The sequence below is a fragment of the Ochotona curzoniae genome, unplaced genomic scaffold (genome assembly GCF_017591425.1).
Source record: "Ochotona curzoniae isolate NIBS_2020 unplaced genomic scaffold, NIBS_Ocur_1.0 contig_2723, whole genome shotgun sequence".
In the NCBI taxonomy this organism is placed as follows: domain Eukaryota; kingdom Metazoa; phylum Chordata; class Mammalia; order Lagomorpha; family Ochotonidae; genus Ochotona; species Ochotona curzoniae.
Window position 1 is genome coordinate 26,075,957 of NW_024465573.1, and position 15,808 is coordinate 26,091,764.

General features: G+C 42.1%; 1 protein-coding gene across 1 annotated transcript in view; it reads right to left on the reverse strand.

Annotated features, from left to right (window-relative positions):
• Positions 1–15,808, reverse strand: part of CUNH11orf97 (chromosome unknown C11orf97 homolog) — a 28,164-nt gene continuing 12,356 nt past the window's right edge. Inside the window, exons 4-5 of the mRNA XM_040976748.1 lie at positions 4,267–4,392; positions 1–272 (exon numbers count right to left, since the gene is read on the reverse strand). Coding sequence (XP_040832682.1) covers positions 268–272; positions 4,267–4,392 — 131 coding nt within the window. The 3' untranslated portion in view covers positions 1–267. The remainder of the gene's footprint in view (positions 273–4,266; positions 4,393–15,808) is intronic.

A 15,808-nucleotide genomic window follows, 5' to 3' on the forward strand; every position in this document is an offset into this window, starting at 1 on the left:
CCTTTGTTTCATCATATATCATATATTTAACAGAAGCTGAATTAGAAACCAAACATATTCCAATTGTGACAATCCAAAGTACATATACTATTTTCCTTTCTTATTTTCAGCTGCTTACTTTGAGATAGGTGTTAATACCAACCATAGGAATTACACATTAATATACAATTTTGTACATTTTAAGTTGTGAATCCAGCTTGGGTTTCCTCTTTGTTCTTCAGACATCAGGAGAAAAAGGTTCCACCTCAATGGAAAATTGTATTCATCTTATCCTAGGGTGAAAACCAAATGTAAACAGATAAGTGAGAGTTCCACTTTGGGAAAATGATCTTTAATCCCGACTCTGTTTCCACTACATTGGACTTTGCGTTCCCAACAACACTTCATTTGGAAAATCAAAATGTAAAAGCCATTCCCATTTGATCCCATTAACTGGAAAAACCCCAGCTCTGTCTTAGACATTCCCGAAAACGGGCATGAGCATTACCTGGGAGCTGGTTAGTTGCGTGGAGTCTCGGGCTCTAGCCCTGTGGGATCAGAATCTGAATTTTACCAAGATACTTATGTGATTTGGAATCACAGGGAAGCTCAGCACTGGGCTGGAAGTGTTTAGGGGTGGAGTGGCGGTGGGGCTTTGTAAAGCATAGGACAGACATGTGAGCGCAGAGGAATAAACCTTGTTAGTATGTTGAAAACAGATGCAGCATCATGTCTAAATGAAACATAGTTTTGAAAATCATAGCTCTACATTTGAAACTCTAAATGATGTGCAGAGCTACCACTACCACGGTCATGTTTCTCATTAGCAAGGAATCAAACCACAAGGCAACAGGAAAAAAGATAGCTATGAAGTTTGACTGAATTGGGCCCAGCACAGTAGCCTGGTGGCTGAAATCCTCACCCTGCATGCTCCAGGATCCCATAAGAGCACGAATTCGTATCCTGGCTGCTCCACTTTCCCTCCAGCTCCCTGCTTATGGCCTATGAAGGTAGTCGAGGATGACCCAAAGCCTTGGGACCCTGCACCTGCATGGGAAACCTGGAAGAGGCTCCTGGCTTCGGATTGACTCAGTTCTGGCTGTTGCGGCCAACTGGGGAGTGAACCAGTGAATGGAAAATCTTTCTCTCTGTCTCTCCTTCTCTCTGTAAATCTGACTTTCCAATTATGAAACAAATTAATAAGTAAATCTTTTTCCTTTTAAAAAAGTTTGGATTGTCTAACTAAAACAGATTTTATTGGATAATTTCCTGGAAATATTGTAATCCACAGAAAACTTTGAAAACAAAAGTTTAAAAAAGGGAAGAAAGAAAAAAGTTGTAGCTTCAAGTTGTGTATAGAACATATACAACTTTTCGTGATCTACTCCTGTAAACAACCGTTTCCTTTGTGTTTCCCTCTGTTCTCCATGTCCTGTTTAGCCTCACACGCTCAATTAAGAAAAACCATACACTTTTGTCTGGGGTGAGGGAATAAATACCTGAGGGTAGTTCCAAAAGTTTGTGACAGAGTGGAATTAAAAGTTTTTTTTTTCTGGTAGAAAAAAAAATTAAATCCATGCATAATTTTCCTGCACTATACATTTTCCATGAACTTTTGGAAACCCCATTGTATGGTGTTAGCAGGAAGAAATTCTGAACATAAAATAAGAAATTAATATATCCTCTCTGGTTCATTTTTTCACTGATGATTTTCGTGACAGATGCTAAGTGCCAGATACACAATGGTGAGTGAGACAGATACGGCTTCTGCCTCCAACGAGCTTTAGACAGTGAGTGCGTCACTATTGCCAAATTTTAAAAATGATCATAGACTTCGTTCTGTGTCTAGCACTTTCCTTTTTTCAATGACAACGTGAAATACTAATTCTTTATCATCAGCCCTATGCACGGATTAGTTGACGTGATCTAGAAGGTGGCAAAGTTCATAGCAGCTGGCAAAAATGCAGCTGTAACCAACAGAGATGAAACAGAGATAGCACTTGGTTGGGCCTGGGTTGAGGATAGAGGATGAGGGCAAGCTACGAAGGCAGTGTGTGTAAATCACAATGAGGAGGAAAAGTCTTTTCTCACCAGTATACATGAAAGATATATAATTATGGGCAAAAATAAAACACATTTGTTATCAAGACTCTAAGTGATGGGCGATTTATCGGTCTTGGATGACTTCCAGCAAACCTTCTCCTTCAATCAGTCCTAGTGATTTTCATTTAGAAAACCATTTGTCTTTAACATAAATTGCTTTTTGAGTTTTCTTGAAATGATAGATTGATCCATGCTAAATGAGATCTAAGAAGCTGAGTGGAAATTTGAGGTAAACAATCCCAAATAGGCAAGTGGCCCAGTTTTGGGTTGAGTCAGCTATTACTCCCAGACACGGATACCTTTGTGAAGTACGCGTGTAGGAGCCTCCTAAATTCCTAACCCTGTGGTCCCATTGCCCTGGCCTTTGGTCCTCCTTAGCCACACCCTGCAGCAGCTGTGTCCTTGTTGCCCAGAAGTTACATTCTCTGCCACAATGATCCATAGTATTCCTAGACATAATCTCAGAAGCCTAATGGACACAAGTTAGCCATTCTGGCTTCATTATTTCCTCAACATGGAATTTCAAGTAATGTCATGTCTCTATGCCTCTATTTTATTTTTTTACCTGTAACATGGCAATTAAAATCCTTATTTCATGGTCATGTGAGTTACATGACTACATAAGATAATGCCAGACCTGGCATCGATTGATGGTGGCTACTACTTTATAATTAAATCTAGGTTTCCGTAAAGGTTCCTGTTTCCTACATGAATCTCAGAATACAGTTCTTGTTTTTGTTTTGAATGTTGTGTATCAGTTTCTTTTCGTGGCTGTATTTCCTCCTTCTGAATGTCTCTCCCAGGGGCTGCATCTCTAGCCTGGGGTCCCTTCTCCTTTGTGATGTCTTTATTCTCAACTGTGTTCAGCAAATGCCCTTGCTTGCAGCACTGTTTTGACTTTTCGAACTGGTGTCTTATCCTTTGTAGTGTTTCAAACTGGATCTTCCGAAGACATGTTGCAGTAAGTTAGTATGAGTGTATTTTGGTGCAAAAAATTCTCCAAAGCATAGTTTTTTTCATAATATGGATTTTTCCGTAAACATTTTTGAAGATCTCTTGTGTTACTAAACATTTAAAAAGCTTTGAAGAAACACTACTATATAGCATTTGATATATATGTTATATATATGTATATATATATATTTGCTCGCTCTATCTAACTATCTTTATATCTATCTATCTATCTATCTATCTATCTATCTATCTATCTATCTATCTATCTATCTATCGGTTTGAAGTACCCAAGCTTGGGCCCAGTGCAATAGCCTACTGGCTAAAGTCCTCACTATGCATCTGGCTAGATCCCATGTGAGCACTGGATCTAATCCTGGTGGCCCTGTTTTCCATCCAGCTCCCTGCTTGTGGCCTGGGAAAGCAGTTGAGTATGGCCCAAAGCCTTGGGACCCTGAGCCCATGTAGGAGACATGAGACAAGCTCCTGGCTCCTGGCTTCAGATCGACTTGGCTCCAACTGTTGCAGCCACTTGGGGAGTGAATCAAAGGACAGAAAATTTTGTCTCTCCTTCTTTCTGTATGTATGTTTGCCTTTCTAATAAAAATAAATAAATCTTTTTAAAAGCAAAATACCCAAGCTTGGCTTTCAGCTCAACCCATCCCCAGTTGCAGATGGCTTTCAGTCATGTGCCCCCAACTTGCATATCCCTAGATTATGTGAAGGCTGTTTCCATGTGGAGACTTCTGGCTTTGCACACACATTGGTGTCATGTTCCTAGCAGGCACTGGCTGTGGCAGTGAAGAAAGTTCTCAAGTTGACATCTGCTGAGGAGCAGTATACTGTGCCCATCTTAATGGCCTCTTGAAAAGGAGCCAAGAACAAGAATTGCTTTCTTCCTTTCTCAATTCTTTCATCTCCTCACTTTCCTCATTTTTCACTGGGCAACAGTTACACAGAAGCAAACATGGATTCCTGTCCCTACGCACTGACAATGTGCTGGTACATCCTACATGGATAAAGTCAAGAAGAAAAAATCGAGAGTGCAGCTCTGGGCTATGCAGTCGGTTGGTTATTGAGCTGTGACTGATTCCATAATGATGTAATAAGGCTAAAATCAAAGTAACTGGAGGGAAACAAGCTAGAGGAAGGTTGAATGCTATGACAATGTGTGTACCACTGTGCAAGTACCCTGATGGGCTCTGGTGGGAGTGGGCAGTATGGCCAGCTTACTTCTCAGCCCTCCGTGCCTGGAATAGTACTTGGTCTGTGGCAGTAAATTGTTCCTGCTGGGCAGTCCTGGCTTCGTGCCTCCCATGGGGAGGTTCCTTTGAATGCTCCAAATCCTCTCCAGAGCCGCTGTCAATGTTTTCAAAAGAAAGAGTATGATCAAGAAATATTCTTACTTAGTAAACTGTGTTTTTTAAATTTTACTTATTTTTATTATTATTATCATTTTATGATATAGTTCCATTGGCCCTGGGATTTCTCTTATCCCCTCCCCAAACCCTTTCTCTCTCACTGAGTTCCCCTATATCATTACTATAGTATAGTTCTTTGTAAACAGTCATATGTCCATCATTGTGGGCATGGACAATGGCAGAGAGTCCAGCATTCTATTGTCAAGATATAGTAAACAGTTTCATTGGGAGTCCATCTTTGGTCTGGAAGTAGAGATGCATACTGCATTGTATCCCCATATCTGGATATGATGGTCTTCATTACACAATTACTATACATCCCCTTAAGTGAAAAGCCACAATATAAAATCAACAACAGGAAGAATAATAGAAATTTACAATTCCATGAAGTTAAAGAACGTGCTACTAGCTATGATGGTCATTATTCAGTTACTATACATCCCCTTAAATGAAAAGCCACGAAACAAAATCAGCAACAGAAAGAAAAAGGGAAAATTTCAGTGCCATGAAGTGAAATAATATGCCACTGAATGACTGATTTGTCGTTGAAAGAATTAAAATCAAGAACCTTCTTAAAGAAAATGATACTGCTGTGTGATGTATGAGTCATTGAAGAATTTAGTGAGAAAGTGTTTTGAAGAGATGAAACTAAAAAAAATTAAAATCCATGCGATATATTTTCTGCTGATCTTTGTTGGTGAGATGTGTTTTTAACGTATCTATTTGATACTTATCTGTCTCATGGTGTGAGTGGAAGTTTATTGGGTTTAATTGAACAAATCATCCTTGGTCTTTATCATTCATTGAAGCTTTTATTCCATTTCATTCACCCAATGATTTCCTACGAAGTTAAACTTCTACAGTGTTCTTTGCTAGTTTAACTTAAACAATTAGATGAAAAGTGAGTGTAGAAACATACATGCAAAGCACAGAAGGATTAGAAACAAATGCTTTTAAAACTTTTTCAATTAATCTTATCTGATTCTTATTTAACTCATGTAGTTTGTGGAAATAAACCCAGAGGCGGGGAACACAACTCAGAGTAGGTATCTAAGAATCTTCTAAAGTTCACACACTAATGTTTAATCTCTCCTTGCAACACAACACCTACTGGATCCTACATTAAAACAACATAGCAAAATATTTGGAAAGTGATATCTACATATGGGTATGTGGGAAAGTATAGGTCCTCAGACCTGAAACCATTTAATAGAGTTCATTCATGATTTGCATTGGGCTATCCTCCATATCTGAACACCATTAATTTGGGTGATGCGAGCTGGTCAATAAACCTTTGATGAGCACGTACTGTGTAGAAGATCATACCCCTACTTAAGTGGTGAAATTTGGTTAGTTTCCGTAAGTTATTTTTCTCATTTTTGAGATTGCAAATTTAATGGTTAGTATTCTCCCTAAATCCAAGACTACTCATTGATATCACTGACATTTGTTTCCTGGCCCCCATAGGGGCTCCATACAAAGTAAGGAAAGGGGGCACAGTCTTATGGTTCAGAGGAAAGCTGGATTCCAGTCTTACTTCCCCCACCTAGCAGGTGCATGTCTCTGGATAACTTGTTTAACCATGTATATCTGTTATCTTGTTATCTAATATCTATTTTGCAGATTATGATAGGATTTATTATGAAGTGCACATGAGGTGCTTGCTACTCAATAAATAGTAGCTGCTGTTTTCACAGAGACAGCGACTTTGCTGTCCAAGCAAAGGTTCTGATTCCATTTCTTGAGGTACAGTCATTGCTCTGACTCACCAAGCTGCATGCTAGTGCTCACCTCACCCTTTCTGCTCATGAGCAGAGTAACTGAAACTATCCGTCAAGATTCCTTCCTTCCTCAAAGAACTTGAGGCAAGACTCCACACTCTCCTCCTGTCAAGAAACTTACAGAGTTTAAGCTATTCCTTCTATTTAATCTAAATCTGCTTCTGCTATTCTAGTGATTTCCTCTTCTACCCTATCTAGAGATAAAGCATTTTTCTCCAACTCCTGAATAGTAGACTCAAATTCAGGAGAGCTCGTAAGCACTTGGGAAACACCTCCTAGGTGCCACACCTTGTAAGAGACAAGGAAATAGATTCAGCTTTGCGTCACGTACAGGGACAAGCTGGCAAATATAAAGCACTTTGAAATGAGGAACTGTGAGAACAGGTGTATGGCTTGGCAGTTAAGGCAGCTGGCACCAGAGGGCCTGGGGTTGATACCAACCTTGCTCCAAACTCCAGCCTTCTGCTAGTGCACAGTGCAGCAGGCGGCTGTTTAGATCAAGGATTTAAGTCCTGCCGCTATGTGGAAGACTTGGATACGCTTCCAAGGCTCTAGGCCATTAATGACACTCGGGGAGTTAACAAGTGGATGGGAATGGGGACTTTCTTTCCCCCATCTCCACCTCCTCTCAAATAAACTAAAAATGAAGAAAAAACCAATGTTGTACTACCTAAATTTAGAAGTTTACAGCTTAATAGGGAAATTACCTGAAATATAAATACAGATCATCAGAAAGGCTTTTTAGAAAAGTCAATGCAAAATAGAACATAGGTACCTGTTTAGTGTATTCAGAGGTAGAGTTTGCTGGGAGGTGGGAAGCAGAAACAGAGGTTTCTGGGGAGAAAAACACCTCCATTTGATGTAATGCTTCAGTAAAGACGTTGTAGAGGTGAAATAGTCAACTGGAGGAAAAGAGGTCTTGAAAAAAAGAGCAAAGGCCTTACGAGCACTCTGTGCGTGACTGTTCCAGGAGGAGGAAGTGCAACCACAATGACCTGTTTGGTGGCAGTCTAGACCAGCAAGGAAAAGGGCAGCAGGTGCAGCAGACAAGCAATGAGGAAGGAATCAGATCTTTTCTCAGTTTCTTCTTCTCTCTTCCCTTCTTAAGCCCCGGAGACTTTCTTTCTATCCTGAATGTTAAAGTCACTATGCCTTGTTCAAGTCACTATGCCTTGACACCAAACACTGCAACCAGAATTCATAGCTGGCCGCATCGCACAGGGAGCATAACCTCCCCCTTTTAAAACACACTTGTTTCTTTCTGCTGTGTCTGCACTGTTCAAGAATGAACCTTAAAGTTTGAAAAGCCAGTTTAGAGCCACATTATCAAATATCTTCCTGTGTAAACATGGTTAAGGATGTAACTAGAGAAAAAGTTCACTAACTTTAATGACCATCTGGTGACTCCTAGCCCATGCGATGATCTTGGCTTGCCTTTGATGCCTAGTAAATTCCCGTGCATTGTGAACAGGCAAAAACATTTTTTGGTAAATGACCAACATGTTCATACTTCCTTCACAACATTTTATACTTTCTAAAATCGCACTAAACATAACCAAGATAGCAGACTCTGAATTAAATTCATCTAGTAAGGTGTATACAGGCACAGATTAATGAATTTGGCAAGAAACTTTTTAGTTCATTGGAAAAGGAAATGTTGAGAATGAGATAAACTAGTAAGCTTCATTAACTAAATTTTCACAACTACTTTGACCTCTGCAGATATAAGCCAGAAAAACACAAAGCATGAAAGCAGTAAACAAACATGTTACTTTTGTCATTAAAGAAAATATTATATTACTTGCCGCTAAATCTATTCCAAATGTTCTCATATGATTATGTTATAAAAGGAGACAGAATTGGGCCCAGTGCCGTAGCCTAGTGGCTAAAGTCCTCGCCTTGTGTGCACCAGGATCCCATATGGATGTCAGTTCTTGTCCCAGCTGTTCCACTTTCCTTCCAGTTCTCTGATTGTGGCTTGGGAAAGCAGTTGAATACAGCCCAGAGCCTTGGGACCCAGAAGAGGCTCCAGGCTCCTGCTTCAGATCAGCTCAGCTCTGCCTGTTGTGACCACTTGAGGAGTTAACCACTGGATGGAAGATCTATCTCTCTTTCTTTTGTATATCTGACTTTCCAATTTATTCAAATAATCTAATGGCCAAGGTTATTGCCTTCTGCCAAGCCTGTGTTCATGCATCAGCTGTCCATTTGCTAGTTGCATGCCGCCTGGACAAGCCATTGTACTTCCTAAGCCTCGATTTCTACACTGATGAAATGTAAGCAAAAAGAACATGTATCCCATAGGGCTGGTGCAATAACCAAAAGAAGTCATGTTGAAAGAACACCTGCTATATGCAGGAGAACGTCTGTAAATGGTAGCTGTTTATTATCATTCCCATCATCACCACAACCATCACTGTCACCAACATAATTGTATAGAGCAACGCCCCTCCCTTTCGCAATAGCGTCCAGTGCTTCTCACTGAACCACATATCTCTGCAGCAGAAACTTGCAAGGAATAGAAAGCTTGGAGAAGGGAGGACTTAGAGGGTGAGCAGCCTGCTATTGCCACTGGTGCCATTCCCTAGACCCAAGCATATAACAACCATCCGAGAACCCTTGGCCACTGGGCAGCTCTTAGGAGCTGCTGTATAATGTGCCCACAGGAACATGGAGCAGCTCATTCAGCTAGGAGCCCCAGGCCCAACAGCTGATTATCCTAAGTTCCCTGTGGCTACAGCATATGACAGCATCCCGAAAGAAGTAAAATCTTTCACCAGTCTGGTTCAACCAAAGGAGGAGAAAAACAAAATCACGGAAATAACTTGATAGCTTCCAAAGTGTCATATTAGCTAAGTCACTAGTAAAACATGGTATAATTCAAGTAGCTTAACTTCAGGACAAATGCCCCAATAATGGAAGCTATCAGCGGCTGGGTAGGTTCTCCGGTGGCATGTTATTCTGGCCCAGCGTTACAGTGCTTCTCTCCGGTGGTGGGGAAATCAGTCTGAACGCTCATCTTCACCAGTGAACTCACTGGATGGTTGCATGAGTATGGGCAGTTGATTAAAATTTCAGACAGAGACCAGCACTGTGGCACAGTGGCTTAAACCACCACTCGATATGCCCACATCCCAGTTGTTGCATGCATTTGAGGAATACGCCAGCAAATGGAAGATCAGACAATCTGTTTTTTTTTTTCATTATGCCTTTCAAATACATAACAGTAGTTAAAAATTCAAACTAACTCAACCATTGCATATAGATTTGTGCATGGTCTTTGAGATCCCTAGAATTTACATAGACTTGGGTATATCAGTGAAATGTGATATGGGGTTTATCTAAAGTCATGAATTCAAATATATGTAGAGAGAAAACAAATAAGATAAATAGCTAAAGTAGGCCAGAGGTTAGAAACAATTGACTCTCCCTGCAGATTTCTTTATTTTCTCACTTTAACAAAATATTTTTACTTTTTTGAGGGGCAAATGAACACGCGAAATAGGGAGCACTTTCTCACCTACCAGTTCACTACTCGAGTGCACTTAACAGCTGGCTCTGGGCCAGCCCAGACACAGAGGCTGGCAACCCAGGGTGGGCCTGCCTGGTGGCAGCAACACAAATGCCGCCCCCCCACAGTACTCTCCAGTGGTATGCAGGCATGCCCAGCAGCTTAACCTCTAAGCCAAACAATTATTCAGCGACACAAATGCTGCCTCCCAGAGTACACATTAGCAGAAATTTAGGATTAGGAATGCAGTCAGGAGTTGCACGCAGGTACTCTGTATGCAGGCATACCCAGCAGCCTAACCTCTAAGCTAAATAATTATCACTCTCTTTCCCCCACTTGTGATAGGACTATGGGTACCGGAGAAATACCTTTTTCCTATTTCTAAATAACAGGAGGAAACCTGCAGTGCATATGTGAACATAAATAACCTGTGATACCTCCCATTTGACTAGGGGTTTGGTGTGTAATTTTGAAGAGTGATATGGGAGAATTAGCAAGATCGTAACCCATGACCAGCCACTACTGCCTGCTGGGTGGAATGTCAACTCAATGTTGTCACATCTTCTCTTATGCTCCTCCTCCTCTCCACATCCAAGATCATTCAGAAACCTCATTTTATATATAAAAGTTTCTGCTTTAAAAAAAATGTTCACAACTGGTTCAGATATTTAAATAAATAACAAATGGCAAAGGAAATCACTACAGATGGGTCAACAGTTTGGGATGTTGGGTCAAGCCAAACCTGATTAAGAGGGAGACACAGTGGCCTGCAGTGGGAATAACGAGAGCTCTCTGATCTTGGACTTGGACCTTGGCCATGTCTTTCATTTGGATGGATGAAATAAAGGAAGGAACAAGCAGAGGACAGCTAAGAGCTTCAGTTTGGACATGATGATCCTGAGAATTTATGTGATATCCAGATAGAAAGCTTGGCCTAAGAACACAGATTTCAGAGTCGTCCCAAGGGGTCACAGTGAAAACTAGGGAATAGCTGAGACAATCCAGGGAGAGCTAATGGAACAGTATTAGAAGGGTAGATAACACCTTGGAAAGGCTCAGTGTTTAGAGTGAGGGCTGAGTAAACAGAGTTCCTTAAGGAGGATGAGAAGGGCTGTGTGAGGAGGCAAGGGGAGAATCAGGACAGTTTGGCATTCCAAGAAATTTCAGGAAAGAACCTGTTACAACAACTGAACCATCAATTATGTCAAAGGTCTTAGAAATCACAAGCCATCTAAAGGCATGGTTTTAACCATGAGCTATCACCAGAGGCACCACTGTGAGTAGAAAGTTGATGAGATATCCAGTCAGACCTGAATTGCAAATCTGGTTCTACCACTTAAGGCAAAACTTGAACAAGTTAAAGACTTCTCCAAATCTCAGCTTACTCATCCTAAAATGGCATTCATCTTAACACCCGCATCACATAGTTTCGGTAAGGATTTGTGGCTAAGCAAATTAAATCGATGTTCTCAGGTAGTATATGTTCTAGTGGGAGATATAGCTAACAAGAAAGTATACAAATATGTATGTGTATGTGTATTTATATGTGTGCACATTATATGTTTATATTTAATATATATAAATTATATACAAGTTTATATATATAAATTTGTTTTAATATAAATGCACATATATATGTATATAAATTTTCAGGTAGTGATTTTTTGCAAATGGGAGGCAAGTCCTTGGTGCTTAATTAAGATGGCCACATGCCATATATAGGAATGCCTAGGTTCAAAGTCTCAATCTATTTCCAAGTTTTGCTTCCTGTTACTCTATACCCTCAGAGGCGGCAGGGGATAATTAAAGTACTTGGGTCCCTGCGACCTACGACCTATGACCTACTGGGAGACCTGGATTAAGCTAGCAGCTCCTGACTGCAACCTGACCCAGCATTTGGAGAACGACCCAATAAATGGAAAATCCGAGGGGAGAGGAAGATGGCCGACGTAGGAGGAAGACTGTGAGGGAGCAGCTAGTGAGAGAGGGATAGAACGCTACAAAAGCAGCAAAGAGGAACAGCAGGGAACCGCAGGGAGAGGTCCGTGAAGCTCCCTGGGACAGTGTGGAGCCAAAAAGATCCACACAACTCGGAAGAACAACGAGAACGGAGCAGGGCAAAGGCAGAGAAACCGACATCCCACTCCAGACCTGCTGAGTCACTCTTGAAAACGGCCTGACGGGAGACGCGGCCAGCTCGGAGGCGGGGAGATCAGGGGGATCGTCACCGGCGGGAGGCCTTCGGCAGCGGTGGAGGCAGACTGCAGCGGCCGGACGTTTGGTGAGCTGGGGGTTGACGTGGCAGCCTCCGCATTTCTTGCCCCCTGCTGAGGCTACAGCCTCAGAACGCGGAGCAGACGGCCGAAACTGTTGGGTCTGTGTGGAACTACGTACAGTGGTGTTGTGTTGGTGGCTGAGGGGGCCCCGGGAAGGCGCATCGGATGTTCTTGCGCTGAGGGGACCAGTGCGGCTCGGTGCGCAGAGGTAGCTGGCGAGGGTCTGGAGTCCCCCACATCCTGCCTGGTGAGTGCTTGAAACCACCAGGACTCTGAACGCCGCACCGAGCGGGCTGGGCGCCCCGCCTACAGCAGCAGCACCTCCGTAGCGCAGGTGTCAGGTGACAGAACTCCTGCACCAAACTGACACGGTGCGAACCTGCCGCCGTGAAGTCATTATAACAGGGCGCCTGGGCCACTCCTCCGCTAAGGGCCTGTGTGGGGGAGCCACACGGGAGCAGGGGCTCTGAACACCCACACACCACGAGTGGTGGATTCACTGCATAAGAGCCACGCCTGGAAAGTGCCTCACCCACAGTCCCGTGTGTGGGAGACGCACCAGGTGGGCTCTGAAAAACCCTGCAGTCCCTGACACGGAGAACGCAGGGAGAAAGCACATAAAACCTTCTACGCCCTGCGGATTCCCGTGAAGGGAGCACACCCAGAGAGCGCCTCCATCCCGCCACGCCCTGGGGTGTCACACCTGTAGAAGAGGTGCCCAGAGTGTGCCTGGAATCCACTGGGCCCCCAAGGTGGTGCTCTACAGCCCCGGGCCCTGAGAACGCACCAACGGTGCCTTGAAAATTACCACGCCCGGCAACACCACGCCTACAGGCTCCAATCTCTACAGGAAAGCACCTGACAGCCCCTCAACACACGGGCCCATTTGCCTCACCAGAATACACCAACGCAATGGGAAAAACCACCAGAAAGAGTTGTGCTCCAGATGAAAGAGCCAGCACCCCACCAAACAAGGGCCAAAAGCCATTATCAATATCGACGATACGAGATGAAGACATGGAAGTGTTACCAACAAAGGAATTGATGAAAATAATGCTAAAATCTCTCAGAGACGTGGACATAAAGCTGGAAGACCTCCAGAACCGCATAATCACCGAAATACAACAAATCAAAACCAAACTGGATGCCCAAGATAATAAGATTGAAAGCCTCATCAACAGAATAAATGCGGCAGAGGAAAGGATCTCTGAAACAGAAGACACACAAAATGAAAGTGCCCAGCGAATTAAACAGCTGGAGACAAACCTCAGCAAAACTAATAAAATGATGCAAGAGATGAAGGATTACCTTAGAAAATTGAATATTCGGATCATCGGCCTCCCCGAGGGAGTAGAAAGAGAATCTGGGATGCAAGCAGTGCTCGATGAAATTATACAGGAAAACTTCCAAAACACTTGGAACGCGAACCCACCCCGCATACAGGATGGACAGAGAACTCCCAACAGACATGATCCAAAGAGATCTTCACCCAGACACACGGTGCTCAAGTTCTACTCCAATGAAGACAAAGAAGGAATCCTGAGACAAGTACGAAGTAGAGAAAAGATCACATACAGGGGAAAACCCATCAGAATCACTGCTGACTTCTCCGAAGAGACCCTACAAGCAAGGAGAGAATGGACAAAGATCTTCCAAGTCCTGAAACAAAACAACTGTCAACCAAAAATAATCTACCCAGCAAAGATCTCATTTGTATATGAGAACGAAATCAGATACTTCAATAGCAAAGAAAAACTAGAAGAATATGTCTACACAAAACCAGCTCTGCAAAGTCTCCTTAGAAATGCGCTAGTCCCGGACAAAAAGGAGGCAAATCACAAACAAAGTTGGCAAATAAGAAGGTCTCCAAACTAAAGGCCGCACCAACAAGACAATTACATAGGCAACAACACACACACAACACAATCACATGGCAGGGCAAAATTGCAACCTCTCAATTTTAACTCTCAACACAAATGGTCTAAATTCACCAATCAAAAGACAGAGATTAATAGAATGGATCATCAAACAAGACCCAACCATCTGTTGCCTACAAGAAACGCATCTAACCAGAAAGGATGCAAAGAAACTGAAAGTGAAGGGATGGAAAAAGATATTTCACGCCAATAGACGAGAAAAAAAAGCTGGGGTAGCTATCCTAATTTCAGACGAGATAGATTTCATTCTAACTAACATCAAAAGAGACAGGGAAGGCCATTTTATACTGGTGAAAGGAATGATCCATCAAGAAGCAATCACCATCATTAATGTTTATGCACCGAATCTTAATGCACCTACTTACGTAAAGCAATTACTTACAGACTTAAGGGAAGACATAGACACCCGCACAATTCTTGTAGGCGATCTCAACACACCTCTAACAACAATGGACCGGTCTACGAAACAAAAACTCAACAAAGAAACAACAGAGCTCACACAAACAATAGAACAACTGGACTTAGTAGACATATATAGAACTTTTTATCCTAAGGCCACAGACTATACCTTCTTCTCAGCGGTGCATGGCACCTTCTCCAGAATCGACCACATGATAGGACATAAAGCGAATCTAAACAACTTCCAAAACATTAGTATCATACCATGTACCCTCTCAGACCACCATGGGATGAAACTGGAAATCAACAACTCAAAACTCCCCAGGAAGTATAGGCACTCTTGGAAATTGAACAATATGCTATTAAACGAACAATGGGTCAGAGAAGAAATTAAAGATGAGATCAAAAAATTTATGGAAACCAATGAAAACTCTGATACAACATTCCAAAACTTGTGGGACACCGCCAAAGCAGTGCTACGAGGTAGATTCATCGCAATCGGAGCCCATGTCAAGGCCCAAGAAAGACGCCAAATACAGGAACTAACCTCACACCTCCAGGATCTGGAAAAACAGCAGCAGAAGAGTCCCACACACAATAAGAAACAAGAAATCATCAAAACAAGGGAGGAGATAAACCAAATAGAAATCAAAAAAACTATACATAAAATCAACAAATCAAAAAGTTGGTTTTTTGAGAAAATAAACAAAATAGACACTCCACTGGCCCGATTGACCAAAAAAAAACAAGAGAAAGTGAGAATCAATAGCATTAAAGATGAAAAAGGCAACATAACAACAGACACTGCAATCATTAAGAAAATAATTAGAAATTACTACAAAGAACTGTACTCCCACAAATTTGAGGACCACCAAGAAATAGAAAAGTTCTTGGACTCCCACCACTTACCAAAACTCAGTCCGGAGGCAACTGCAGAATTAAATAAACCCATAACCGAGGTAGAGATTGAAACAGTCATCAAAGATCTCCCAACGAAAAAAAGCCCAGGCCCAGACGGCTTCACTACAGAATTCTACAAAACATTCCGAACAGAACTAACCCCAATCCTCTACAAGCTCTTCAAAACAATAGAGGAGGAAGCAACCCTCCCAAACTCATTCTATGAAGCTAACATCACCTTAATCCCAAAACCGGACAGAGAACCATCAGAGAAGGAAAACTACAGACCTATTTCTCTGATGAACATTGATGCTAAAATTCTCAACAAAATCCTAGCCAATAGAATTCAAAAAATCATCAGACAGATCATTCATCCGGATCAAGTAGGATTCATCCCTGGAATGCAGGGATGGTTCAACATTCGGAAATCCATAAATGTTATAAACCACATCCAAAAACTGCAAAACAAGAACCACATAATAGTTTCAATAGATGCAGAAAAAGCTTTCGACAAAATCCAACACCTCTTCATGCTAAAAACTCTAGCCAA